This window comes from Mya arenaria, chromosome 7 (genome assembly GCF_026914265.1).
Source record: "Mya arenaria isolate MELC-2E11 chromosome 7, ASM2691426v1".
Classification (NCBI taxonomy): Eukaryota; Metazoa; Mollusca; class Bivalvia; order Myida; family Myidae; genus Mya; species Mya arenaria.
This window is the reverse complement of record NC_069128.1, coordinates 55,330,878-55,358,857: the sequence shown is the minus strand read 5'-3', so window position 1 is coordinate 55,358,857 and position 27,980 is coordinate 55,330,878. Positions and strand designations below refer to the sequence as shown.

At 43.2% G+C, this 27,980-nt stretch overlaps 1 protein-coding gene across 1 annotated transcript; it reads left to right on the top strand.

Moving 5' to 3' along the window:
• The first annotated feature begins 466 nt into the window (after positions 1-466).
• LOC128241265 (prostatic spermine-binding protein-like) lies at positions 467-8,980 on the top strand. The gene is made up of 2 exons (XM_052958209.1): positions 467-532; positions 8,507-8,980. Exons 1-2 carry the CDS (start codon positions 467-469, stop codon positions 8,978-8,980), a joined length of 540 nt encoding a protein of 179 aa, XP_052814169.1.
• The last annotated feature ends 19,000 nt before the right edge of the window (positions 8,981-27,980 follow it).

Here is a 27,980-nt window from a genome sequence, read left to right as displayed (position 1 = left end):
TTGTCATACTGAAATTCAGATCCGTATCTTAGTTTTTAATTAAAATTTTACAAAAAGTGACCTACAACACATTGGAGTTCATATGTCTATTAACTGGCCTGAAAGTGACCACACGAGGTCATCCTTGAAGCGACAGACCCCATAAACATTTGCTTTATGACATGTCATATTAATTCTCCAAAAATCATTTTTAAAATTGACAATAGACCGCCTAGTACTTGAAAAGGTGAAGGCCGTTTTCGCACACCGCTTTGAATAATCAGGCACTTAAATAACCCAAAATCGAAATCAATTTTATATTATCGTCCGAATTCAGACTTGGGGACAAAGGCCTTGCGGACGAGTGGCCACTTTACGATAATTCGCATGAAATAAAGTTAGCACGTTTGGTTGCGACCGACTTCGACTCAATAGCAAGTATCAGGTTGCACCGAAAATTGGGTAGAAATAATCACCATCCGTTATTATGGAGATTGGAGAAAAGCGGAAGGTCGTCGTGACCGTGAAGGATTATGGGAAGAAGTTAACGCAGGTCCGGACTGAATATTGACGCATGCGCAGTGCGTCTGTCGTAATACCGTGGGACACTGGAACAGTCAATTTGCACGACCATCCCTAATAAAGAAAGTCATCAAAAGTTGTCGCCCACCTAGGAATTAGGCCTTTGTTTCATGAGCATCAGGGAATCGTTTAAGCTAATGTGGGCGAAAATATTTGACCATTACTTAAATTGCTCGATACTCCATTAATTTTATGTTCTGTCATTAATTTTCAATACGTATGAGAAAAATAGTTTTACATAAATAAAAAACAAACAAACGGTAAACACAAGTTTAACAACAGGCATGAAATGGCGCCATAATAATTATTAGTTTTAACAGTATGTATTTCAAATTCACATAAACAAGGTATTTTAACAACAATACAAATAATAGGGATTGTAAAAAAGTTACTAAAAACTTGTAAATTCCTAATAATAATTATGAAACACTAGTTGTAAGAAAATGCATTTATGTATAAAATCCAAACTTTACGATCAGTAAAATCATACAGGAAATTATAACAGTCGAGTCTTGCATGGAGAATACGGTCTTTAGGGTTACATTTTTATAAAGTAAATTTCATTTCCATGGCCACGTTTGCATTAAAGTGACACTCTTAAAAATCAATACATACACTGTAAATGTATAACAAACATAAATTCTGAGTAATAAACCTTTAACTACTAATATCAAGATTGTAACCGTGTATTTCATAGCTGAAAACGCAAAGATATTAAATTATTGGTGAGTGCTTAAATATTTACTATGGTCTACCATAGTCTCATAATGTAGAAATACCGTGTTTTATGTTAATTATGTTAATTTCTTTCAATTAAACTCGGTATTCTTTATAAGAACCATTGTTTTCGACATTGATTCATCCTTTTTGAAATATTAAAACAATATTATTATTCGTTGTAAATCTTATTTGGGAGTAAGAGTGCATCTTTAACATTTAAACTGTACTCTTTTTATCTGCCCTGTCTTTGTTTCAGCTATAAACGCCAGCAACAAAGACCCGTGGTTGGGTTGCTCTAGGCGCCATTGTCAGCAATAAATCTTATTACCTCTGACCTTTTGATCTATGGGCCACTAATTACTCAGATATAATTAGAGTAAAGCACCGGGTTTAAAGATAACATATTTATTACAAAGATAGTGTGTGTATACGTTTATTGCATGAAAACATTATACAACGTTTTTAGCAAAAACAAACAGTGAATGGAGAAAAGTACATGTACATGTACATTGAAAATTTTCAAGAATATAAACAAACAGGAAAGATGTAACATCCTGCGACAATTGAATAAATGTTAGTAACATTAACAGTAAACATTTGTAGGCATTATCATAAATATAAAAAGACGTTTAATTTAATAAAGAGTGTCTACGCTGAGTAGCAAAGAAAATAAATTTTGACAAATTGTATATTGTTGTTCTATGATTACTATTCATAATATTTTCAAATTTGTTAATATTAGGCCAGTGACAGTAGTATGGTTTAAAAAATTTAACTCTTAGGTCTCTATATTTTGGGCAGACAAGTAGAAAATGATATTCTGATTCTATCTGATTCATGTTGCATAGTGTACATACTCGGTCATTTAATGGCGTGTTGGTATACCTGCCAATCTCAATACCCAATCTGTGAGAGGAAATTCTAAATCTTGCTAAAGCATGTCGGAATTTGTATTCATGAATTACATCTAAATATTTTTCTCGTATAAAAGTGTGCTTAAAAATAGCATACGTTCTTAGTCTAGGCGAATTATTTATCTCAGAATACCAGCTTTGGCAATACGTATCCATTATTCTCCTCTTAATTACTTCTAGTGTGTAAATATCTATAGACTCATTTATCCAAATATCGGAGAAGCCGTACTCGTTCAAAATAGTTTTAACTTGAGAAGCCCAATTTTTATTTTTGTATGTCTTAGTATCGAAATCGTCCCTTCGTAGAAGCTTATATGTGCGTTTAACGAGACTGTTGTCCTTAAGTGAAATAACCTTATTCCAATATTTAATTAAATTAACTTTTCTGTAAATAGAAAGAGGAACCCTTCCTAATTCACCGTACAAAGCACTGAGATTCGTCGATTTTTTAGCTCCCAAAATATAACGCAAAAACCTCACATGAATCATTTCTATATCCGTTGCGGGATTCATTCCCCATATTTCCGAGCAAAAATTCAGAATAGAGCCTACTAAAACATCAAACAATTTTACTTTTTGATGAATAGGTAATTCAACGGTATTAAATATCTGGTATAGCTTAATAAGAGAAAACGATGCGTGCTCTGCAATCATTTTTTGAGACCTGTTGAAATTGCCGTTCTTAAAAAGGTTTATTCCCAAATATTTAAATGAATTAACGACTTCTATAGGTTCATTGTAGATATACAAGTTCACATGCGTGGCCCTCCCGTTTTCGAATATCATAGCTTTAGTTTTTGATACATTTATTTTTAGTCCCCAAGCGTTGCAGTAGGTTTCAACGTCGTGTAACATTTTTCTAAGACTTTCAGGAGATTTAGCGAAGAGCACCATATCGTCGGCATAGAATAGAAGTAAAAGTTTGATATCTTCCAAAGTAATTATTCCGGGTAAATCTGAGTTAATATTGTTAATTAGGTCATTAATGAAAAACATTGCCAAAAGAGGCGAACTGGGATCCCCCTGTTTAACACCAAGTCCGGTCGTTTCAAAGAAGGGGGACAACGACGATTGGTATCTGACGCACGATTTGACACAGTTATACATTGCTTGAAGGGCTTTAACAAAGTGGTCGCTTACATTTTCAGTTAACAACTTCTGCCATAGAAAGGTGTGGTCAATTCGGTCAAAAAATTGCTGATAATCAATAAACACACAATATAATTTTTCCTTCTCACTCAGAGTCTTCATAATGATCGAATGTAAGATAAATATACAGTCTGAGATTGATTTGCCCTTTTGGAAACCAAATTGATTTTCTGTAAGTTTTTCATTTTGTACAGACCACTTGGTTAACCTGTTAAGTAGGATTTGCGAGTAAATCTTAGCTATTGTGTTTATAAGGGTGATACCTCTATAGTTTTTAGCCTCGTTTGCATCTCCTTTTTTGAAAACGGGTGCAATTATACCCCTACCCCACGATGCAGGGTATTCATGATTAAGAAATATATGATTATACAATGATTTCATAAATGGAAGAATTATATCTATTGACGCTTTAAAGATTTCGGCTGGTATCTGATCAATGCCTGCACATTTATTATTATTTTGGGACATTATGGCGTTTCTTATTTCCGTTTCATTTATTTCCGTGTCGAGTAATACATCTCGAGCCGTGTTAGAACTGTTAGGGTCTGCGTATCTCGGAGTACTCTCATGACTTTATCATTTGTCTAAAGGTCTGGATAGTGGCCAAAGCCATTAAAGGGCCGACTGACCAGTGGTCAAAGTCGACGAATTAAGAAAACAAATGCGCTATTTCAGTTGATTACTATGTGTCATAAAGGGCGCTGAGTGATGCGCTCTGGTCAACTCGACCTGGTCATGTGATCGCTTGTTTTAAGGATTCAGTTGGCACGCAAAGTACAAAGGATAGTGAATACTCCCCCGCTCCCTCTGTCATAATATATACGGTGGGACAATGTATGCGAAACTACCAGGATCTAGTAAAACCGGACATTATAATTAATGCAAATTAGTGTACAGTATCATCGTCGGCAACCACGATACTTAATTCCGTTATATTTCATAAATACCGGTTGTCACTGACCGATGCTGCCACATACGGTTGTCACTGACCGACACTGCCACATACGGTCGTCACTGACCGAAACTGCCACATACGGTCGTCACTGTTCGACACTGCCACATACGATCGTCACTGACCGATGCTGCCACATACGGTCGTCACTGACCGACACTGCGACATACGGTTGTCACTGACCGACACTGCGACATACGGTTGTCACTGACCGACACTGCCACATACGGTCGTCAATGATCGACACTGCCACATTGCAACAGACGGACACTGCCACATACGGTTGTCACTGACCGACACTGCCATATACGGTTGTCACTGACTGACACTGCCACATACGGTTGTCACTGACCGATGCTGCCACATACGGTCGTCACTGACCGATGCTGCCACATACGGTCGTCATTGACCGACACTGCCACATACGGTTGTCACTGATCGACACTGCCACATACGGTCGTCACTGACCGATGCTGCCACATACGGTCGTCACTGACCGACACTGCGACATACGGTTGTCACTGACCGATACTGCGACATACGGTTGTCACTGACCGTTGCTGCCACATACGGTCGTCACTGACCGAAACTGCCACATACGGTCGTCACTGATCGACACTGCCACATACGATCGTCACTGACCGATGCTGCCACATACGGTCGTCACTGACCGACACTGCGACATACGGTTGTCACTGACCGACACTGCGACATACGGTTGTCACTGACCGACACTGCCACATACGGTCGTCACTGATCGACACTGCCACATTGCAACAGACGGACACTGCCACATACGGTTGTCACTGACCGACACTGCCATATACGGTTGTCACTGACTGACACTGCCACATACGGTTGTCACTGACCGATGCTGCCACATACGGTCGTCACTGACCGATGCTGCCACATACGGTCGTCATTGACCGACACTGCCACATACGGTTGTCACTGACCGACACTGCCACATACGGTCGTCACTGAACGATGCTGCCACATACGGTCGTCACTGACCGACACTGCGACATACGGTTGTCACTGACCGACACTGCGACATACGGTTGTCACTGACCGAAACTGCCACATACGGTCGTCACTGATCGACACTGCCACATTGCAACAGACGGATACTGCCACCTATGGTTGAAAGAAGAAAAGGGATAAATGGTCTTTTTTATTTTTTTTTAAATACAAATAGCAAACTACAGCCCCCTTTGCACAATATACACAATAAATGTAGGTTGTTCATGTGTTTAAGTTTTATTTTTCATTTTTTTTTTCTTAAAATAAAACCGAAGGCCAAAAGGCGGGAAGTTCGTTTCCACATATCAGGGTCAATGTATCATCTGAATCTCTGCTTTGACACCTCTGATACTTGCAACAATGACGTATCCTATGTTTACAAGTTAGATGGGATACTATCATTATACACTAGCGCTTCAAACACCTTTAGACCGAAAACCCCCTCCTGTGATCTTAATTGCCAGTTTAAGGTGTCCGCAACACTGAGTGACGGAGGCTACAATGGGCTACGGCGATGAAAGGCTAAAATAAACAACGTAACCCGTTTGGTGGTCAATGACACACGAAATCAACCTTGGGATTCAAGGCCACTGCCTTTTATTAATGAACAATGCACATATGCTCTTTTTTATCAATTCAACTTAACTCAACTCAACTCATTTTAAGAGTATCGCGCTGTTCGGCCATAATATAAGTACCAAATTTCAGCATCATGTTATTATTCTGTTACTAACTTATAATCACGTTTGTCAGACACTTCTCGAACACTGCTCACACTGCTCTGTTACTTTAAGCGAGGCTTATTTTTCACAAATGTGAAACTACTGACCACAGTATTCACGCAGTTGCAGAAATATTCTGTGAGAAATTTATGGTTCAAAGTACGAAGGAATCGGTTCTTTTCATTCAGTTTGTGCCAACGAGGTATTCGAGTCAAGCGAGATCGAGCAAACGAGGTTCGACTGTTTTGTCATGACAAGAAATAGCGGCTGCTTCAACATTTGTAATGGGTTTCAGTTTATTCAGTGTATTGTATTAATTTTTAAAGATATAATATGATGGTAATATTCTTTCATTTCCTCAACGTCACACATGTAGTCTGCTGTTAACACCATGTTAAACTGGGCAATTGCTGAAACCTTATTTTGAAAGCTGCACTCCCACAGATTTACCGTTTTGACAACTTCTTTGTCTTGGAATGAGTCAATTTTTGCGTAAATAACTACAAACCAGTGATATAAGACTGCTGACAAAATATCAGATCGCAGATTTGCATATATCCGTTCGAAATTAAATGTTTTATGGCTTAAAGCGTTACTATTGGTTTAAGAAAAATGCATAAAACATCATTTTTTAACTTAAATATGAATATCTGCGATCTGATCTTTTGTCAGCAGTCTTATATCACTGGTTTCCATGAATTTCGCATACATTGGCTCGTTTTTTAACAAGAAAAATAAAAAAAGCTGTCAAAATGTTCAATCTGTGAGAGTGCAGCTTTAACACCGGTAACTGACCACATTCAAAACAAGCGCCCGAGGGCTGGATCGGCCCAGTTTTCACGAATGACACCATCGTCATGACAATAGCATGTCCTCGTTGTGTCAAGGAGAGGCATAATGAATGACGCTGGACCGGACCCTATTGACAAAACTTAATGAGTTAGATGTAAAACGCTGACCGCATTTTTTAACTTTGTTCACCATCAACAATAGTTGTATTCGACTGACAACACGATAAATCGTTAAGCTGTATTTCTTCACGGATGTTGCGTCTTTAACCATCAATTTAGGCTTTAACTTTATGAGGATATGGCATAATGGTTTGAAGATAGTGCGTGGGTTTTCCGGGATGGGAGATGCTGGTCTATTAAAGAGAGAGCAGGAAAGTGTCATCAATATTTAAGTGTTATGACGTAAGAATCAATTACGTCATAATGTTCCCCTGAAATAAAATATTATGTCAACGACCTTTCAATGGGGAAGGAGTACATATTTTATCACTCTGAAATTAAAGACCTAACAGTGGCGGTCTTTAATTCAAAAGGGCGCGGTTTTCGACCCCACTTGAGTTTGGGAAACGTTTTAAATGAATAATTTTAACTTAACCATTTTGAAAACCATATGAAGGCCAGATCCTATAGTGCATACATGGAGTCATGCCAGTGTTTATGCACCAATATCAGCAGCACATTTACTTATTCATACGAAGACTGGTGTTCCTGCAGCTGAGATTCTTCTTCGGTGTTCTTTTAATTTGTTTCAAATCCCCTGTTGTTTCACTCATAATCAAACCGAAACCGAATTAAGACAAGACAAGTTAGGCTTAAAAAAATACACTTGGTTCGGGTTACCCGACCCTACCTACGGAATAGGCGCCGACCCTACCATTTTTATTGTGAGTTTGAAAAAAAAATGAAAAACTAAAAAACCAAAAAAAATTTTTTAAGTTGCTTTTCACTTTGTAGTTGAAAACCTTAAATGCATATACAGAAGATAACTTTCACACCATTATCCATGACATTCTTATATAAAGGCTAATAAAAAAAGAAGCCTTCCTACCCTAGCTTTTTTTTAAAAGGATGTAACCCTAACCAAACATATTTTTTAGGCCGTATCATACATTGTTTTCATTAATACCGGGCATACACGCGGATGCATTCTTGTGGGAGTATTTTCAAACCAGTGTGTGATGAATATGTTTCTTTACAAATGACGACAAGGGTCTAATTATAAGATGATATTCTGTCTGCAGAGCCGTTCCTGGCGACCATTCTCCATATATCATGATTATCACATGGTCTGGAATTTATTTTAGTACCTAAGTACCGGGTTTGACCCCCGGGCAGCATTGACCCTGGGGTCGGAATTTATCCCGCTGGTAAAAGTCATACTTCGTCGATATCTTGTATCAGTTCTTTCAACCAGGGATTGACCGAGGGTTCTTTTATAGAATTGTAATGCTGGGAATGCTTATTCATTCGCGTCATTGTTATCATCACATTCATCCCACATGTTGTTTAGTTGAACAATATTAAATACATCCAAGGATGTAAGATCAATCCCATGAAAATTTATTTACCTTATTTATAAAAACAACAAACACTTCTGTTGATTGTTTTGTTCATTCAGTAGCTGGCAACATGTGTACTAAGATACATTTGAATTGATTTTAGAATTGTTTTTAGAGTTATGATCATGCAAAGTTAATATGTTCGCATGCCAACTACTACACCGAGGACGACACCGACGCCGAGGACAAAACCGACGCCGATGACGACAACGACGCCGACAACGACGCCGAGGACGAAACCGACGCCGAGGACGACACCGACGCCGAGGACGACAAAGACGCCGAGGACGACAACGACGCCGAGGACGAAACCGACGCCGAGGACGACACCGACGCCGAGGACGACAACGACGCCGAGGACGAAACCGACGCCCGAGGACGACACCGATGCCTAGGACGAAACCGACGCCGAGGACGAAACCGACGCCGAGGACGACAACGACGCCCAGGACGAAACCGACGCCCAGGACGAAACCGACGCCGAGGACGACACCGACGCCCAGGACGAAACCGACGCCCAGGACGAAACCGACGCCGAGGACGACACCGAGGACGTTCCTATACTCAGATTTTTTTCGACTTTAAATAAGGAACTATTTGTATGATAATTTCAATAACCATTTTTCATTCATTAAAATAAAGTTCAAGAATTCAGTTTGGGTTACCAAAACAAGCTACTTAAGCCTTAACATATCATCGTAACTGCTCAGTGACCTGTAAAGCTGCACTCTCACAGATTGAACGTTTTGACAACTTTTTTTATTTTTTGTCTTGAAACGAGCCAATTTTTGCAAAAATCCATGGAAACCAGTTATATAAGACTAAAAAAAAAATAGATCGCAAATTTAACACTTAAGTCCAAAAAATGATGTTTAATGTACTTTTCTTAAACCGTTCGTAACGGTTTAAGCCATGAAACATTAATTTTCGAACGGAAATATGAAAATCTACGATCTGATTTTTTGTCGGCAATCTGGTTTGCAGATATTTACGCAAAACATTTCTCTTTCAAAGACAAATAATTAAAAAGTTGTAAAAATGGTAAATCTTTGAGAGGGCAGCTTAAGTAAAAAAAACATTTAGTTTTCCCCATTTCTGTTCAATTTACTTTTGATTAATACAGATATAGTTTTCCTCAAAATCGATTCATAGCAACCAAAAAGAAAGTGTCCTACAATCATGTTTTCGTTATCGAAAAAAGGTAGAAATGGCTCTTTGTACAGAAGGGCAAAACTATGTTCTTCAAATCATACGGGTCACAAAAAAGAGCGCGTAGAAAAATGATTGATCCACAACTACACAGTCATACGAGTACTTAAAGCAAACAATTCCCCCAAAATATGATAATTAATACGAAATACGATCTTTGAAATATTGTTAAGGTCACGCACTGACCTGTTTGGTCAGATAAACCAAACATTATGGACAGTGTTCCTGCAAGCAGTTTTTACGTATTCAGTTACAAAATTGTACACTACTCCTTTATGAATGGTTTAAGTGCCACCCTTCTTTGTTTGCATTCAAAGGAAGCATATGGTCGGTGTCCCTTGTAGATCTATTTAATACGACACTCAAGTGGACGCGATATTTCATAGCCTAAAATTAGTTAATTTCTTGTTTGGCTAACATTTAGCTGTAAGCGCAGTAACCTAACCGAATATATTTCTGTTTTGAATTAATTAAACCCATATCAAAAATCAGTCTTTGTTAAGTCGTGCCCCGATGGCTCGACCTTTCTTGGCTCGATTTTCTTGTTGACTCGAGCTCGATGTAAAGTACCGATTTTTTTTCTACTGAATCTAATAAATCCCGCTTGGCTCGAAATTCCCGAGGCTCGAAGTATTTTCGCCGGTCCCATGGAGTTCGAGCCAACGGGGTTCGACCGTACATTTTGTTTTGCATTCTTTATATTAATATTCACAGTACGGGGGGGGGGGGGGCACGATATTGTTTTCAACTGTGAGACAATTAAACCGACACTTTTTATTCGATTGATTGTGTTATTCCGGTGTTGCTGTCGTTATAATGTTGAAGGCGCTAGTGTTAGACATAGACATGGTAATTTATGTTTTCTTTATATCTATTCCATGTGCATAAAATATATAATAATATTGATTGTATGAATATGGGAACATTTTTTTCCCCATTTAGATAACGAGATTGGCAAATCAACCCTAGAGAAAATATGTACATACTTTTTTACCCTCATGTGCAAATTTCCCCAGGTTTGGCCATGTAAACAAGTTTTCGGTAAATATTCGACAAACGGGGCGTTAAAATCATATCATTATACGGGGAATTAGAAAGTTTGAAAAGACCGCCTGTATCAAAAAGCCATTAAAATAGGGAATATTGTTTTACAATTGATAGATATACAAAAGAAACGTGTTAATTCTAATGCATTATCATGTTTGACTCATATGATTTTTGTACTATGAGTGATATTTTGGCACTTTTTTAAATAGGGAATTTGTGGCCACGTATGTACGAATGGAAAACCCTAATCTCTTTATCTTATCAAAATATATGGATACCTTACTCCACTCGTTTGTTTACTAATTCATTTCGTTTTAAAGTGAAGTACAACACTTCACATGAAGAGAATTGGTCTGTATTTCTCATCAGTCCAATTTTACATCGCGGGTCAGCACGACCAGTATTCGGACATTATGGGTTTCGGATGATTGACAGCACCACTAGTAATGCCTGTAATTAACCGCGTTTCGCGAAGATAGGATTTCAGAAGATTATTCCGGCAATTTTCGTTGGGAATGTTAACGACTATCCTTAGTACTGTGGCTGACCTTGGAGCGTTGGTCTGGTCGTTCAGGATACATCAATCCTGTATATGCGATGGCAAAATATTTTCATAAAAAGCCCAACAGTCCTTAATATAGTGATCTTACTAACTACCCAGTGCATAACATATCTTGAACATTGCACTTGAATTTTATAAAACAATTTCAGACGCTATTTTTATTGTAAAACGTTTGACTGAATATAGATACTTCCCACGACATGACATGAACCAAGGACCGGACTCGCACAAACGAAAGGGCCAGCGCCAACGACGGGCCTTGAGCCCACGACGGTACCCATGGGAAGAACGGGACCCGAACAAACGACAGCGATCGTGATAACGACGGCACCCGTGATAACGACAGGATCCCATACAACGACGGGACACGAACTAACGACGGCGCCAGAGACAACGACGGCGCCCTAGACATCGACGGGACCCGAGACAACGACGGCCCCCAAAACAACGACTGCACCTGAACCAACGACAGCGCCCGAGACAACGACCGCACCTGAACCAATGACAGCGCCCGAAACAACGACCGCACCTGAACCAATGACAGCGCCCGAGACAACGACCGCACCTGAACCAATGACAGCGCCCAAAACTACGACGGCCTGACCCAAACGTTAGGATCTGAGCCCGCAATTCTTTGGTCGTGGAGCTGATAAGCATTCGCATGTTTTATATAATAATGATAGGGTCCATGGGTTTGTTTTACAGGATTGTTGGAAAACTAATTTGAATACCACTTACTCTAAAAAAAAACTAACCCGAAATGAACAAGATGGATCGGGTGCCGCACGATTCTTGGACAATTCTTCACAGTTTACGTGTATATTAAAAATAAGTGCGACGTCATTGTTATTGAATTCATGTTTGGTCGTTGCTGTTGATTTAATTAGAATAGTCAAGGATCGACAGATCCAGGATGGACAGTTCCAGTTGTTCGGTACACCAAAACATCTGTTGGGATGGTTCAGGATGGACAGTTTGTCATCCAGTACACAAAACATCTACCAGGATTGTCATGATTAAACAGTTAGTTTCATTCAGTATATCAAAACATGTTATGGCGGTGGGTGAACGACTGTTGGCAGTGTAAACATAAGCCTCACCAACGTACAGCTACATGGGCATAAAGCTTGTGGCACGGCAAGCTATATGGGTTAAATGTGAGCTACACGAGTAACGCATACAGCTCGTGACACGGCGAGCTATATGGGTTAAATGTGAGCTACACGAGTAAGGCTCGTGACACGGCGAGCTATATGGGTTAAATGTGAGCTACACGCGTAACGCATAAGGCTCGTGGCACGGTGAGCTATATGGGTTAAATGTGAGCTACACGCGTACGGCTCGTGACACGGCGAGCTATATGGGTTAAATGCGAGCTACACGCGTAACGTATAAGGCTCGTGGCACGGCGAGCTATATGGGTTAAATGTAAGCTATACGCATACGGCTCGTGACACGGCGAGCTATATGGGTTAAATGTGAGCTACACGCGTACGGCTCGTGACACGGCGAGCTATATGGGTTAAATGTAAGCTACACGCGTAACGTATAAGGCTCGTGGCACGGTGAGCTATATGGGTTAAATGTGAGCTACACGCGTAACGTATAAGGCTCGTGGCACGGCGAGCTATATGGGTTAAATGTGAGCTACACGCGTAACGTATAAGGCTCGTGGCACGGCGAGCTATATGGGTTAAATGTGAGCTACACGCGTAACGTATAAGGCTCGTGGCACGGCGAGCTATATGGGTTAAATGTGAGCTACACGCGTAACGTATAAGGCTCGTGGCACGGCGAGCTATATGGGTTAAATGTGAGCTACACGCGTAACGTATAAGGCTCGTGGCACGGCGAGCTATATGGGTTAAATGTGAGCTACACGCGTAACGAATAAGGCTCGTGGCACGGCGAGCTATATGGGTTAAATGTGAGCTACACGCGTAAGGCTCTTGACACGGTGAGCTATATGGTTCACATATGAGCTACACCGTTAACGCATATAGCTCGTGACACGGTGAGCTATATGGGTTAAATGTGAGCTACACGCGTAACGTATAAGGCTCGTGGCACGGCGAGCTATATGGGTTCAATGTGAGCTACACGCGTAACGTATAAGGCTCGTGGCACGGCGAGCTATATGGGTTAAATGTGAGCTACACGCGTAACGTATAAGGCTCGTGGCACGGCGAGCTATATGGGTTAAATGTGAGCTACACGCGTAACGTATAAGACTCGTGGCACGGCGAGCTATATGGGTTAAATGTGAGCTACACGCGTAAGGCTCTTGACATGGTGAGCTATATGGTTCACATATGAGCTACACCGTTAACGCATACGGCTCGTGACACGGTGAGCTATATGGGTTAAATGTGAGCTACACGCGTAACGTATAAGGCTCGTGGTACGGCGAGCTATATGGGTTAAATGTGAGCTACACGCGTAAGGCTCTTGACACGGTGAGCTATATGGTTCACATATGAGCTACACCGTTAACGCATATATCTCGTGACACGGTGAGCTATATGAGTTAAATGTGAGCTACGTGCTTAAAGCATAAGGTTTGTGGCACGGCGAGCTGTATGGGTTAAATGTGAGCTGCACGCGTAAGGCTCGTGACACGGTTAGCTATATCGTTAATGCATACGGCTCGTGACACGGCGAGCTATATGGGTTAAATGTGAGCTACACGCGTAACGTATAAGGCTTGTAGCACGGTGAGCTATATGGGATACATGTGAGCTACACGCGTAAGGCTCGTGACACGGCGAGCTATATGGGTTAAATGTGAGCTACAGGCGTAAGGCTCGTGGTACGTTGAGCTATATGGGTTAAATGTAAGCTACACGCGTAAGGCTTGTGGCACGGTGAGCTATATGGGTTAAATGTGAGCTACACGCGTAACGTATAAGGCTTGTGGCACGGTGAGCTATATGGGTTAAATGTGAGCTACACGCGTAACGTATAAGGCTAGTGGCACGGTGAGCTATATGGGTTAAATGTGAGCTACACGCGTAAGGCTCGTGGCACGGCGAGCTATATGGGTTAAATGTGAGCTACACGCGTAACGTATAAGGCTTGTGGCACGGTGAGCTATATGGGTTAAATGTGAGCTACACGCGTAACGTATAAGGCTTGTGGCACGGTGAGCTATATGGGTTAAATGTGAGCTACACGCGTAACGTATAAGGCTTGTGGCACGGTGAGCTATATGGGTTAAATGTGAGCTACACGCGTAAGGCTTGTGGCACGGCGAGCTATATGGGATAAATGTGAGCTACACGCGTAACGTATAATGCTTGTGGCACGGTGAGCTATATGGGTTAAATGTGAGCTACACGCGTAAGGCTCGTGGCACGGTGAGCTATATGGGTTAAATGTGAGCTACACGCGTAATGCTTGTGGCACGGTGAGCTATATGGGATAAATGTGAGCTACACGCGTAAAGTATAAGGCTTGTGGCACGGCGAGCTATATGGGATAAATGTGAGCTACACGCGTAGCGTATAAGGCTTGTGGCACGGTGAGCTATATGGGATAAATGTGAGCTACACGCGTAACGTATAAGGCTTGTGGCACGGTGAGCTATATCGGTTAAATGTGAGCTACACGCGTAAGGCTTGTGGCACGGTGAGCTATATGGGTTAAATGTGAGCTTCACGCGTAAGGCTCGTGGCACGGCGAGCTATATGGGTTAAATGTGAGCTACACGCGTAAGGCTCGTGGCACGGTGAGCTATATGGGTTAAATGTGAGCTACACGCGTAATGCTTGTGGCACGGTGAGCTATATGGGTTAAATGTGAGCTACACGCGTAAAGTATAAGGCTTGTGGCACGGCGAGCTATATGGGATAAATGTGAGCTACACGCGTAACGTATAAGGCTTGTGGCACGGTGAGCTATATGGGTTAAATGTGAGCTACACGCGTAAGGCTTGTGGCACGGTGAGCTATATGGGATAAATGTGAGCTACACGCGTAACGTATAAGGCTTGTGGCACGGTGAGCTATATGGGATAAATGTGAGCTACACGCGTAACGTATAAGGCTTGTGGCACGGTGAGCTATATCGGTTAAATGTGAGCTACACGCGTAAGGCTTGTGGCACGGTGAGCTATATGGGTTAAATGTGAGCTACACGCGTAAGGCTCGTGGCACGGCGAGCTATATGGGTTAAATGTGAGCTACACGCGTAAGGCTCGTGGCACGGCGAGCTATATGGGTTAAATGTGAGCTACACGCGTAAGGCTTGTGGCACGGTGAGCTATATGGGTTAAATGTGAGCTACACGCGTAAGGCTCGTGGCACGGTGAGATATATGGGTTAAATGTGAGCTACACGCGTAAGGCTTGTGGCACGGTGAGCTATATGGGATAAATGTGAGCTACACGCGTAACGTATAAGGCTTGTGGCACGATGAGCTATATGGGTTAAATGTGAGCTACACGCGTAAGGCTTGTGGCACGGTGAGCTATATGGGTTAAATGTGAGCTACACGCGTAATGCTTGTGGCACGGTGAGCTATATGGGTTAAATGTGAGCTACACGCGTAATGCTTGTGGCACGGCGAGCTATATGGGATAAATGTGAGCTACACGCGTAACGTATAAGGCTCGTGGCACGGTGAGCTATATGGGTTAAATGTAAGCTACACGCGTAAGGCTTGTGGCACGGTGAGCTATTTGGGTTAAATGTGAGCTACACGCGTAATGCTTGATGCACGGCGAGCTATATGGGATAAATGTGAGCTACACGCGTAACGTATAAGGCTCGTGGCACGGTGAGCTATATGGGTTAAATGTGAGCTACACGCGTAAGGCTTGTGGCACGGTGAGCTATATGGGATAAATGTGAGCTACACGCGTAACGTATAAGGCTTGTGGCACGGTGAGCTATATGGGTTAAATGTGAGCTACACGCGTAAGGCTTGTGGCACGGTGATCTATATGGGTTAAATGTGAGCTACACGCGTAATGCTTGTGGCACAGTGAGCTATATGGGTTAAATGTGAGCTACACGCGTAAGGCTTGTGGCACGGTGAGCTATATGGGTTAAATGTGAGCTACACGCGTAACGTATAAGGCTTGTGGCACGGTGAGCTATATGGGTTAAATGTGAGCTACACGCGTAACGTATAAGGCTCGTGGCACGGCGAGCTATATGTGTTAAATGTGAGCTACACGCGTAAGGCTTGTGGCACGTTGAGCTATATGGGATAAATGTGAGCTACACGCGTAACGTATAAGGCTTGTGGCACGGTGAGCTATATGGGTTAAATGTGAGCTACACGCGTAAGGCTTGTGGCACGGTGAGCTATATGGGTTAAATGTGAGCTACACGCGTAACGTATAAGGCTTGTGGCACGGTGAGCTATATGGGTTAAATGTGAGCTACACGCGTAACGTATAAGGCTTGTGGCACGGTGAGCTATATGGGTTAAATGTGAGCTACACGCGTAAGGCTTGTGGCACGGTGAGCTATATGGGTTAAATGTGAGTTACACGCGTAATGCTTGTGGCACGGTGAGCTATATGGGTTAAATGTGAGCTACACGCGTAAGGCTTGTGGCACGGTGAGCTATATGGGTTAAATGTGAGCTACACGCGTAACGTATAAGGCTTGTGGCACGGTGAGCTATATGGGTTAAATGTGAGCTACACGCGTAACGTATAAGGCTTGTGGCACGGCGAGCTATATGGGATAAATGTGAGCTACACGCGTAAGGCTCCTGGCACGGCGAGCTAAATGGGTTAAATGTGAGCTACACGCGTAAGGCTTGTGGCACGGTGAGCTATATGGGTTAAATGTGAGCTACACGCGTAAGGCTCGTGGCACGGTGAGCTATATGGGTTAAATGTGAGCTACACGCGTAAGGCTTGTGGCACGGTGAGCTATATGGGATAAATGTGAGCTACACGCGTAACGTATAAGGCTTGTGGCACGATGAGCTATATGGGTTAAATGTGAGCTACACGCGTAAGGCTTGTGGCACGGTGAGCTATATGGGTTAAATGTGAGCTACACGCGTAATGCTTGATGCACGGCGAGCTATATGGGATAAATGTGAGCTACACGCGTAACGTATAAGGCTCGTGGCACGGTGAGCTATATGGGTTAAATGTGAGCTACACGCGTAAAGCTTGTGGCACGGTGAGCTATATGGGATAAATGTGAGCTACACGCGTAACGTATAAGGCTTGTGGCACGGTGAGCTATATGGGTTAAATGTGAGCTACACGCGTAAGGCTTGTGGCACGGTGATCTATATGGGTTAAATGTGAGCTACACGTGTAATGCTTGTGGCACAGTGAGCTATATGGGTTAAATGTGAGCTACACGCGTTAGGCTTGTGGCACGGTGAGCTATATGGGTTAAATGTGAGCTACACGCGTAACGTATAAGGCTTGTGGCACGGTGAGCTATATGGGTTAAATGTGAGCTACACGCGTAACGTATAAGGCTCGTGGCACGGCGAGCTATATGGGTTAAATGTGAGCTACACGCGTAAGGCTTGTGGCACGTTGAGCTATATGGGATAAATGTGAGCTACACGCGTAACGTATAAGGCTTGTGGCACGGTGAGCTATATGGGTTAAATGTGAGCTACACGCGTAAGGCTTGTGGCACGGTGAGCTATATGGGTTAAATGTGAGCTACACGCGTAACGTATAAGGCTTGTGGCACGGTGAGCTATATGGGTTAAATGTGAGCTACACGCGTAACGTATAAGGCTTGTGGCACGGTGAGCTATATGGGTTAAATGTGAGCTACACGCGTAAGGCTTGTGGCACGGTGAGCTATATGGGTTAAATGTGAGTTACACGCGTAATGCTTGTGGCACGGTGAGCTATATGGGTTAAATGTGAGCTACACGCGTAAGGCTTGTGGCACGGTGAGCTATATGGGTTAAATGTGAGCTACACGCGTAACGTATAAGGCTTGTGGCACGGTGAGCTATATGGGTTAAATGTGAGCTACACGCGTAACGTATAAGGCTTGTGGCACGGCGAGCTATATGGGATAAATGTGAGCTACACGCGTAAGGCTTGTGGCACGGTGAGCTATATGGGATAAATGTGAGCTACACGCGTAACGTATAAGGCTTGTGGCACGGTGAGCTATATGGGTTAAATGTGAGCTACACGCGTAAGGCTTGTGGCACGGTGAGCTATATGGGTTAAATGTGAGCTACACGCGTAACGTATAAGGCTTGTGGCACGGTGAGCTATATGGGTTAAATGTGAGCTACACGCGTAAGGCTTGTGGCACGGTGAGCTATATGGGTTAAATGTGAGCTACACGCGTAACGTATAAGGCTCGTGGCACGGTGAGCTATATGGGATAAATGTGAGCTACACGCGTAACGTATAAGGCTTATGGCACGGTGAGCTATATGGGTTAAATGTGAGCTACACGCGTAAGGCTTGTGGCACGGTGAGCTATATGGGTTAAATGTGAGCTACACGCGTAACGTATAAGGCTCGTGACACGGTTAGCTATATGGGTTAAATGTGAGCTACACGCGTAACGTATAAAGCTTGTGGCACGGCGAGCTATATGGGTTAAATGTGAGCTACATGCGTAAGGCTTGTGGCACGGTGAGCTATATGGGTTAAATGTGAGCTACACGCGTAAGGCTCGTGGCACGGTGAGCTATATGGGTTAAATTTGAGCTACACGCGTAACGTATAAGGCTTGTGGCACGGTGAGCTATATGGGATAAATGTGAGCTACACGCGTAAGGCTCGTGACTCGGCGAGCTATATGGGTTAAATGTGAGCTACACGCGTAAGGCTCGTGGCACGGCGAGCAATATGGGTTAAATGTGAGCTACACGCGTAAGGCTCGTGGCACGGTGAGCTATATGGGTTAAATGTGAGCTACACGCGTAAGGCTTGTGGCACGGCGAGCTATATGGGTTAAATGTGAGCTACACGCGTAAGGCTTGTGGCACGGTGAGCTATATGGGTTAAATGTGAGCTACACGCGTAACGTATAAGGCTCGTGGCACGGCGAGCTATATGGGTTAAATGTGAGGTACACGCGTAACGTATAAGGCTCGTGGCACGGCGAGCTATATGGGTAAAATGTGAGCTACACGCGTAAGGCTTGTGGCACGGTGAGCTATATGGGTTAAATGTGAGCTACACGCGTAACGTATAAGGCTTGTGGCACGGTGAGCTATATGGGTTAAATGTGAGCTACACGAGTAACGTATAAGGCTCGTGGCACGGCGAGCTATATGGGTTAAATGTGAGCTACACGCGTAACGTATAAGGCTTGTGGCACGGTGAGCTATATGGGTTAAATGTGAGCTACACGCGTAATGCTCGTGACACGGCGAGCTATATGGGTTAAATGTGAGCTACACGCGTAAGGCTTGTGGCACGGTGAGCTATATGGGTTAAATGTGAGCTACACGCGTAAGGCTCGTGGCACGGTGAGCTATATGGGTTAAATGTGAGCTACATGCGTAAGGCTCGTGACACGGCGAGCTATATGGGTTAAATGTGAGCTACACGCGTAAGGCTCGTGACACGGTGAGCTATATGGGTTAAATGTGAGCTACACGCGTAAGGCTTGTGGCACGGTGAGCTATATGGGTTAAATGTGAGCTACACGCGTAAGGCTCGTGACACGGCGAGCTCTATGGGTTAAATGTGAGCTACACGCGTAAGGCTCGTGACACGGTGAGCTATATGGGTTAAATGTGAGCTACACGCGTAAGGCTTGTGGCACGGTGAGCTATATGGGTTAAATGTGAGCTACACGCGTAACGTATAAGGCTCGTGGCACGGCGAGCTATATGGGTTAAATGTGAGCTACACGCGTAAGGCTTGTGGCACGTTGAGCTATATGGGATAAATGTGAGCTACACGCGTAACGTATAAGGCTTGTGGCACGGTGAGCTATATGGGTTAAATGTGAGCTACACGCGTAAGGCTTGTGGCACGGCGAGCTATATGGGTTAAATGTGAGCTACACGCGTAAGGCTTGTGGCACAATGAGCTATATGGGTTAAATGTGAGCTACACGCGTAACGTTTAAGGCTTGTGGCACGGTGAGCTATATGGGATAAATGTGAGCTACACGCGTAACGTATAAGGCTTGTGGCACGGCGAGCTATATGGGTTAAATGTGAGCTACACGCGTAAGGCTTGTGGCACGATTAGCTATATGGGTTAAATGTGAGCTACACGCGTAACGTATAAGGTTTGTGGCACGGCGAGCTATATGGGTTAAATGTGAGCTACACGCGTAAGGCTTGTGGCACGGTGAGCTATATGGGTTAAATGTAAACTACACTCGTAACGTATAAGGCTCGTAGCACGGCGAGCTATATGGGTTAAATGTGAGCTACACGCGTAACGTATAAGGCTCGTGGCACGGCGAGCTATATGGGTTAAATGTGAGCTACACGCGTAACGTATAAGGCTCGTGGCACGGCGAGCTATATGGGTTAAATGTGAGCTACACGCGTAACGTATATGGCTCGTGGCACGGCGAGCTATATGGGTTAAATGTGAGCTACACGCGTAAGGCTTGTGGCACGGTGATCTATATGGGTTAAATGTGAGCTACACGTGTAATGCTTGTGGCACAGTGAGCTATATGGGTTAAATGTGAGCTACACGCGTAAGGCTTGTGGCACGGTGAGCTATATGGGTTAAATGTGAGCTACACGCGTAACGTATAAGGCTTGTGGCACGGTGAGCTATATGGGTTAAATGTGAGCTACACGCGTAACGTATAAGGCTCGTGGCACGGCGAGCTATATGGGTTAAATGTGAGCTACACGCGTAAGGCTTGTGGCACGTTGAGCTATATGGGATAAATGTGAGCTACACGCGTAACGTATAAGGCTTGTGGCACGGTGAGCTATATGGGTTAAATGTGAGCTACACGCGTAAGGCTTGTGGCACGGCGAGCTATATTGGTTAAATGTGAGCTACACGCGTAAGGCTTGTGGCACGATGAGCTATATGGGTTAAATGTGAGCTACACGCGTAACGTTTAAGGCTTGTGGCACGGTGAGCTATATGGGATAAATGTGAGCTACACGCGTAAGGCTTGTGGCACGGTGAGCTATATGGGTTAAATGTGAGCTACACGCGTAACGTATAAGGCTTGTGGCACGGTGAGCTATATGGGTTAAATGTGAGCTACACGCGTAACGTATAAGGCTTGTGGCACGGCGAGCTATATGGGATAAATGTGAGCTACACGCGTAAGGCTTGTGGCACGGTGAGCTATATGGGATAAATGTGAGCTACACGCGTAACGTATAAGGCTTGTGGCACGGTGAGCTATATGGGTTAAATGTGAGCTACACGCGTAAGGCTTGTGGCACGGTGAGCTATATGGGTTAAATGTGAGCTACACGCGTAACGTATAAGGCTTGTGGCACGGTGAGCTATATCGGTTAAATGTGAGCTACACGCGTAAGGCTTGTGGCACGGTGAGCTATATGGGTTAAATGTGAGCTACACGCGTAACGTATAAGGCTCGTGGCACGGTGAGCTATATGGGATAAATGTGAGCTACACGCGTAACGTATAAGGCTTATGGCACGTTGAGCTATATGGGTTAAATGTGAGCTACACGCGTAAGGCTTGTGGCACGGTGAGCTATATGGGTTAAATGTGAGCTACACGCGTAACGTATAAGGCTCGTGACACGGTTAGCTATATGGGTTAAATGTGAGCTACACGCGTAACGTATAAGGCTTGTGGCACGGCGAGCTATATGGGTTAAATGTGAGCTACACGCGTAAGGCTTGTGGCACGGTGAGCTATATGGGTTAAATGTGAGCTACACGCGTAAGGCTCGTGGCACGGTGAGCTATATGGGTTAAATTTGAGCTACACGCGTAACGTATAAGGCTTGTGGCACGGTGAGCTATATGGGATAAATGTGAGCTACACGCGTAAGGCTCGTGACTCGGCGAGCTATATGGGTTAAATGTGAGCTACACGCGTAAGGCTCGTGGCACGGCGAGCAATATGGGTTAAATGTGAGCTACACGCGTAAGGCTCGTGGCACGGTGAGCTATATGGGTTAAATGTGAGCTACACGCGTAAGGCTTGTGGCACGGTGAGCTATATGGGTTAAATGTGAGCTACACGCGTAAGGCTTGTGGCACGGTGAGCTATATGGGTTAAATGTGAGCTACACGCGTAACGTATAAGGCTCGTGGCACGGCGAGCTATATGGGTTAAATGTGAGGTACACGCGTAACGTATAAGGCTCGTGGCACGGCGAGCTATATGGGTTAAATGTGAGCTACACGCGTAAGGCTTGTGGCACGGTGAGCTATATGGGTTAAATGTGAGCTACACGTTTAACGTATAAGGCTTGTGGCACGGTGAGCTATATGGGTTAAATGTGAGCTACACGCGTAACGTATAAGGCTCGTGGCACGGCGAGCTATATGGGTTAAATGTGAGCTACACGCGTAACGTATAAGGCTTGTGGCACGGTGAGCTATATGGGTTAAATGTGAGCTACACGCGTAAGGCTTGTGGCACGGTGAGCTATATGGGTTAAATGTGAGCTACACGCGTAAGGCTTGTGGCACGGTGAGCTATATGGGTTAAATGTGAGCTACACGCGTAAGGCTCGTGGCACGGTGAGCTATATGGGTTAAATGTGAGCTACATGCGTAAGGCTCGTGACACGGCGAGCTATATGGGATAAATGTGAGCTACACGCGTAAGGCTCGTGACACGGTGAGCTATATGGGTTAAATGTGAGCTACACGCGTAAGGCTTGTGGCACGGTGAGCTATATGGGTTAAATGTGAGCTACACGCGTAAGGCTCGTGACACGGCGAGCTCTATGGGTTAAATGTGAGCTACACGCGTAAGGCTCGTGACACGGTGAGCTATATGGGTTAAATGTGAGCTACACGCGTAAGGCTTGTGGCACGGTGAGCTATATGGGTTAAATGTGAGCTACACGCGTAACGTATAAGGCTTGTTGCACGGCGAGCTATATGGGATAAATGTGAGCTACACACGTAAGGCTCGTGACACGGCGAGCTATATGGGATAAATGTGAGCTACACGCGTAACGTATAAGGCTCGTGACACGGTGAGCTATATGGGTTAAATGTGAGCTACACGCGTAACGTATAAGGCTTGTGGCACGGCGAGCTATATGGGTTAAATGTGAGCTACACGCGTAAGGCTTGTGGCACGATGAGCTATATGGGTTAAATGTGAGCTACACGCGTAACGTTTAAGGCTTGTGGCACGGTGAGCTATATGGGATAAATGTGAGCTACACGCGTAACGTATAAGGCTTGTGGCACGGCGAGCTATATGGGTTAAATGTGAGCTACACGCGTAAGGCTTGTGGCACGATGAGCTATATGGGTTAAATGTGAGCTACACGCGTAACGTATAAGGTTTGTGGCACGGCGAGCTATATGGGTTAAATGTGAGCTACACGCGTAAGGCTCGTGGCACGGTGAGCTATATGGGTTAAATGTAAACTACACTCGTAACGTATAAGGCTCGTAGCACGGCGAGCTATATGGGTTAAATGTGAGCTACACGCGTAACGTATAAGGCTCGTGGCACGGCGAGCTATATGGGTTAAATGTGAGCTACACGCGTAACGTATAAGGCTCGTGGCACGGCGAGCTATATGGGTTAAATGTGAGCTACACGCGTAACGTATATGGCTCGTGGCACGGCGAGCTATATGGGTTAATTGTGAGCTACACGCGTAACGTATAAGGCTCGTGGCACGGCGAGCTATATGGGTTAAATGTGAGCTACACGCGTAAGGTTCTTGACACGGTGAGCTATATGGTTCACATATGAGCTACACCGTTAACGCATATAGCTCGTGACACGGTGAGCTATATGGGTTAAATGTGAGCTTCACGCGTAACGTATAAGGCTCGTGGCACGGCGAGCTATATGGGTTAAATGTGAGCTACACGCGTAACGTATAAGGCTCGTGGCACGGCGAGCTATATGGGTTAAATGTGAGCTACACGCGTAACGTATAAGGCTCGTGGCACGGCGAGCTATATGGGTTAAATGTGAGCTACACGCGTAACCTATAAGGCTCGTGGCACGGCGAGCTATATGGGTTAAATGTGAGCTACACGCGTAACGTATAAGGCTCGTGGCACGGCGAGCTATATGGGTTAAATGAGAGCTACACGCGTAAGGCTCTTGACACGGTGAGCTATATGGTTCACATATGAGATACACCGTTAACGCATACGGCTCGTGACACTGCGAGCTATATGGGTTAAATGTGAGCTACACGTGTAACGTATAAGGCTCGTGGCACGGCGAGCTATATGGGTTAAATGTGAGCTACACGCGTAACGTATAAGGCTCGTGGCACGGCGAGCTATATGGGTTAAATGTGAGCTACACGCGTAACGTATAAGGCTCGTGGCACGGCGAGCTATATGGGTTAAATGTGAGCTACACGCGTACGGCTCGTGACACGGCGAGCTATATGGGTTAAATGTGAGCTACACGCGTAACGTATAAGGCTCGTGGCACGGCGAGCTATATGGGTTAAATGTGAGCTACACGCGTAAGGCTCTTGACACGGTGAGCTATATGGTACACATATGAGCTACACCGTTAACGCATATAGCTCGTGACACGATGAGCTATATGAGTTAAATGTGAGCTACGTGCTTAAAGCATAAGGCTTGTTGCACGGCGAGCTGTATGGGTTAAATGTGAGCTGCACGCGTAAGGCTCGTGACACGGTTAGCTATATCGTTAATGCATATAGCTCGTGACACGTTGAGCTGTATGGGTTAAATGTGAGCTACGTGCTTAAGCATAAGGCTCTTGACACGTTGAGCTATATGAGTTAAATGTGAGCTACGTGCTTAAAGCATAAGGCTCGTGACACGTTGAGCTATATGAGTTAAATGTGAGCTACGTGCATCAGCATAAGGCTCTTGACACGTTGAGCCATATGGGTTAAATGTTAGCTACCTGCGTAACGCATAAGGCTCGTGGTACGTTGAGCTATATGAGTTAAATGTGAGCTACGTGCGTAACGCAAAAGGCTCTTGACACGGTGAGCTATATGAGATAAATGTGAGCAACTCCGCCAAATACGAGTTTAAACAGAATTCCGATTTCCCGATGGATGTATTGATGGATTCTGTACGGACGGCAAATGGACGGACGCTCGAACGGTTTGGAAACATGCAAAAAATGATAATGGAGATAGAGACAGATTGTTTTAAAGTTAAGTAGTGTCGGTAAATTACACAAAATTTAATACCGATTGATAATTTGGAAAAGCTTCGTTAGGTTCATATACTGTAACATAAGTTTATAAAGAAATTTCATGTAATTATCTACGACCTATTTAAAGAAATTCACTATAACCCGCCAGAAAACAAGAGAAAGGTTTGTTTACCAAAAGGTCTTAGTTTGATAATATCTTAATGGTTGTATTGCGTTTGTCCGCCTTGCTTGAGAGGAATTGCGACATATTACACAAGCGTTACTATGACATCAGACAGGCCAACGATCAGTTCTATTATTTATTTAACGATTTTCAATATTTACAAATAGTCTGAAGGTCAGTAAGTGTATTTGCCTATGTGTATTATGTCTTTCAAGGGCTTATAGAGGTCATAAGATAATACGGTTAATAAGTCTGTCAGCCTTTGTGCTATTATTATTATTATTGTGGCCGTGATTACGTCGTCCAGTGTTGGTCTTAAGGTCCTTCCGTCCGCCGTGTCACCGGCTTGGTGGAACATCTACCCTGCCGGGAGTCACTTGGTGTACGGATGCGGGCACACTCGAGCTTTGAAAAACAATCACACGGCCCTATGTTAACAAATATGAGTTCAGACTAAAGACTCAAAACTATAAATCTCAAATCTGTACTGAATTTAAACAAAGCAAGCAGTCGGAGCACTAAAACATACCAGGCAGTTCATACTTTTGCTAAGTTTGATTAAAAATGTATACATTTCTAGACAAAGATTTAATTAACTAGTGCTTTATCAAAGAAACAAGAATGGGGCTTGAAATATTCAGTAAAATGATAAATACTAATTTTAGAACGCAAATATCAATGCCATATGTTTGATACTCACGTACATTGATTTTATTGTTGTTTTCAAATTTTCAATCTGACGAAAAAGTTTGGTTTTCCTAAAAATTGTAATTTACTATACTGCGTTTTTTTGGTGTTTTGTTTTGTTTTATTTCTTGTCTTTTGTGCATGTATATATTCATTTGTTAATAATATGCATATATACGTTCCCATATGTCTGTCGGTCTGTTTTTGTCCAGTGCCAATTTCATCTAAAGTCATTTCTTAACTTAAGTATATTTAAAATAAAATCATAGTCAAATCAAAAGGATTTTTAAATAAAAGAATAAATATTGAATAAAATCAATGCCTTTTAAGTATATCATATATTTTTTAATTATTATATCATATTATCACTGAAATTGTTTTATCAATACCGACCCTGACTTGTGGAGTAATGCATATAATGTAAACAAATCAGGAATCAATGCATCAAGCAGTTACAGAAAAATATGAACTCAACATTTGGAAACGTTGATTATATTTGTACGACTTCCATTCGCATATTTTACATGTCTGGTAATATAGTAATACATTTTACAAACTGATGATGTTCATTTTGACTATTTAGACGTTTTATCACTTATAATGTGATATTTGATGTATTTTAAGCGAAGAGGTTGGACAAGTTTGTATACACGACAATGGCCCATCTCTCGTTGCCTGCGACCTCTGTGGGTCGCACTGAGTGACCCTGTTAGGATTTTAGTGTAGTGTGACCTCCAAATTGTTTATTGTCACCTGTAAGCGCCCCCTGGCGTGCCAGCGCTTTTATCGGTGCATTGATAAATGAACTTACTTGTGAAAATTGCAGCATGGTCGTTCGTCTGATTAATACCCTGATAATGTTGCGTAGAATTGCACAATATTTACCGATGTATGAACAATACCGTCTGGCAAATATTCTCACGTTGTCAGATTTGGAACGAAATTGAATACATATTTTAACCAACATTGAAACTGACCACTGGTCAACACTTGCGTTTGGATGTATTGAAGAGCAAACAGATTCGTTTGCTCGTAAAATATATATTTTGTTATTTCAAATCAATATCTAAAAAAGAAAAGGAATTTATTTCCCCTCGAAAAACAAACGCGCATAACCAATATTGGCAATAACGTGCAAAGGCACATTTCTATGGCCGCAAATTTTCTTCGCGAACTTATAAATGATCATATTCATAAAAAGTATCTTCGCCGAAACTAGTCATGTCATTCCTGTTTTGAGGTACTTTATACGCCCCCAAAAATATAAAAGCAGCAACACCAACATCATCACAGCCCCACCACCACCACCACAAACAACAACGGTGTGCTCGGGGACAACTACTTGTTGAGGTAAGGTACTATAGCAATGTTCAATTTGATTTCCTGTATTCGTATCTAGACGACAACAACAACAACAACAAATACAAATACAACAACAACAATACAAAAAATAGAAAACAACAACAACAAAAAAACAAACACACAAAAAACAACAACAACATAAACAACAACAAAAAAAACAACGACGAACAACTGACTGTTGAACATATGGCAGACTAATTTGATCTCCTTAAGTCTAGTCTGGGGGTAGCTTTCGCTGCTTTATGCGTCCTGTTACATCATGCCATTCGTAAGTATTATGCCAGCGGTTGCATCATCTGCAAATAGGGGTATTAGCAGCC

Bases quoted from the DNA above. Each gene is read 5' to 3' on its own strand.
- LOC128241265 (XM_052958209.1), top strand. From the start codon at position 467: ATGGAGATTGGAGAAAAGCGGAAGGTCGTCGTGACCGTGAAGGATTAT. The intron at 533-8,506 runs GTCCGGACTGAA...AATTGTTTTTAG, and splicing joins ATGGGAAGAAGTTAACGCAG to AGTTATGATCATGCAAAGTT.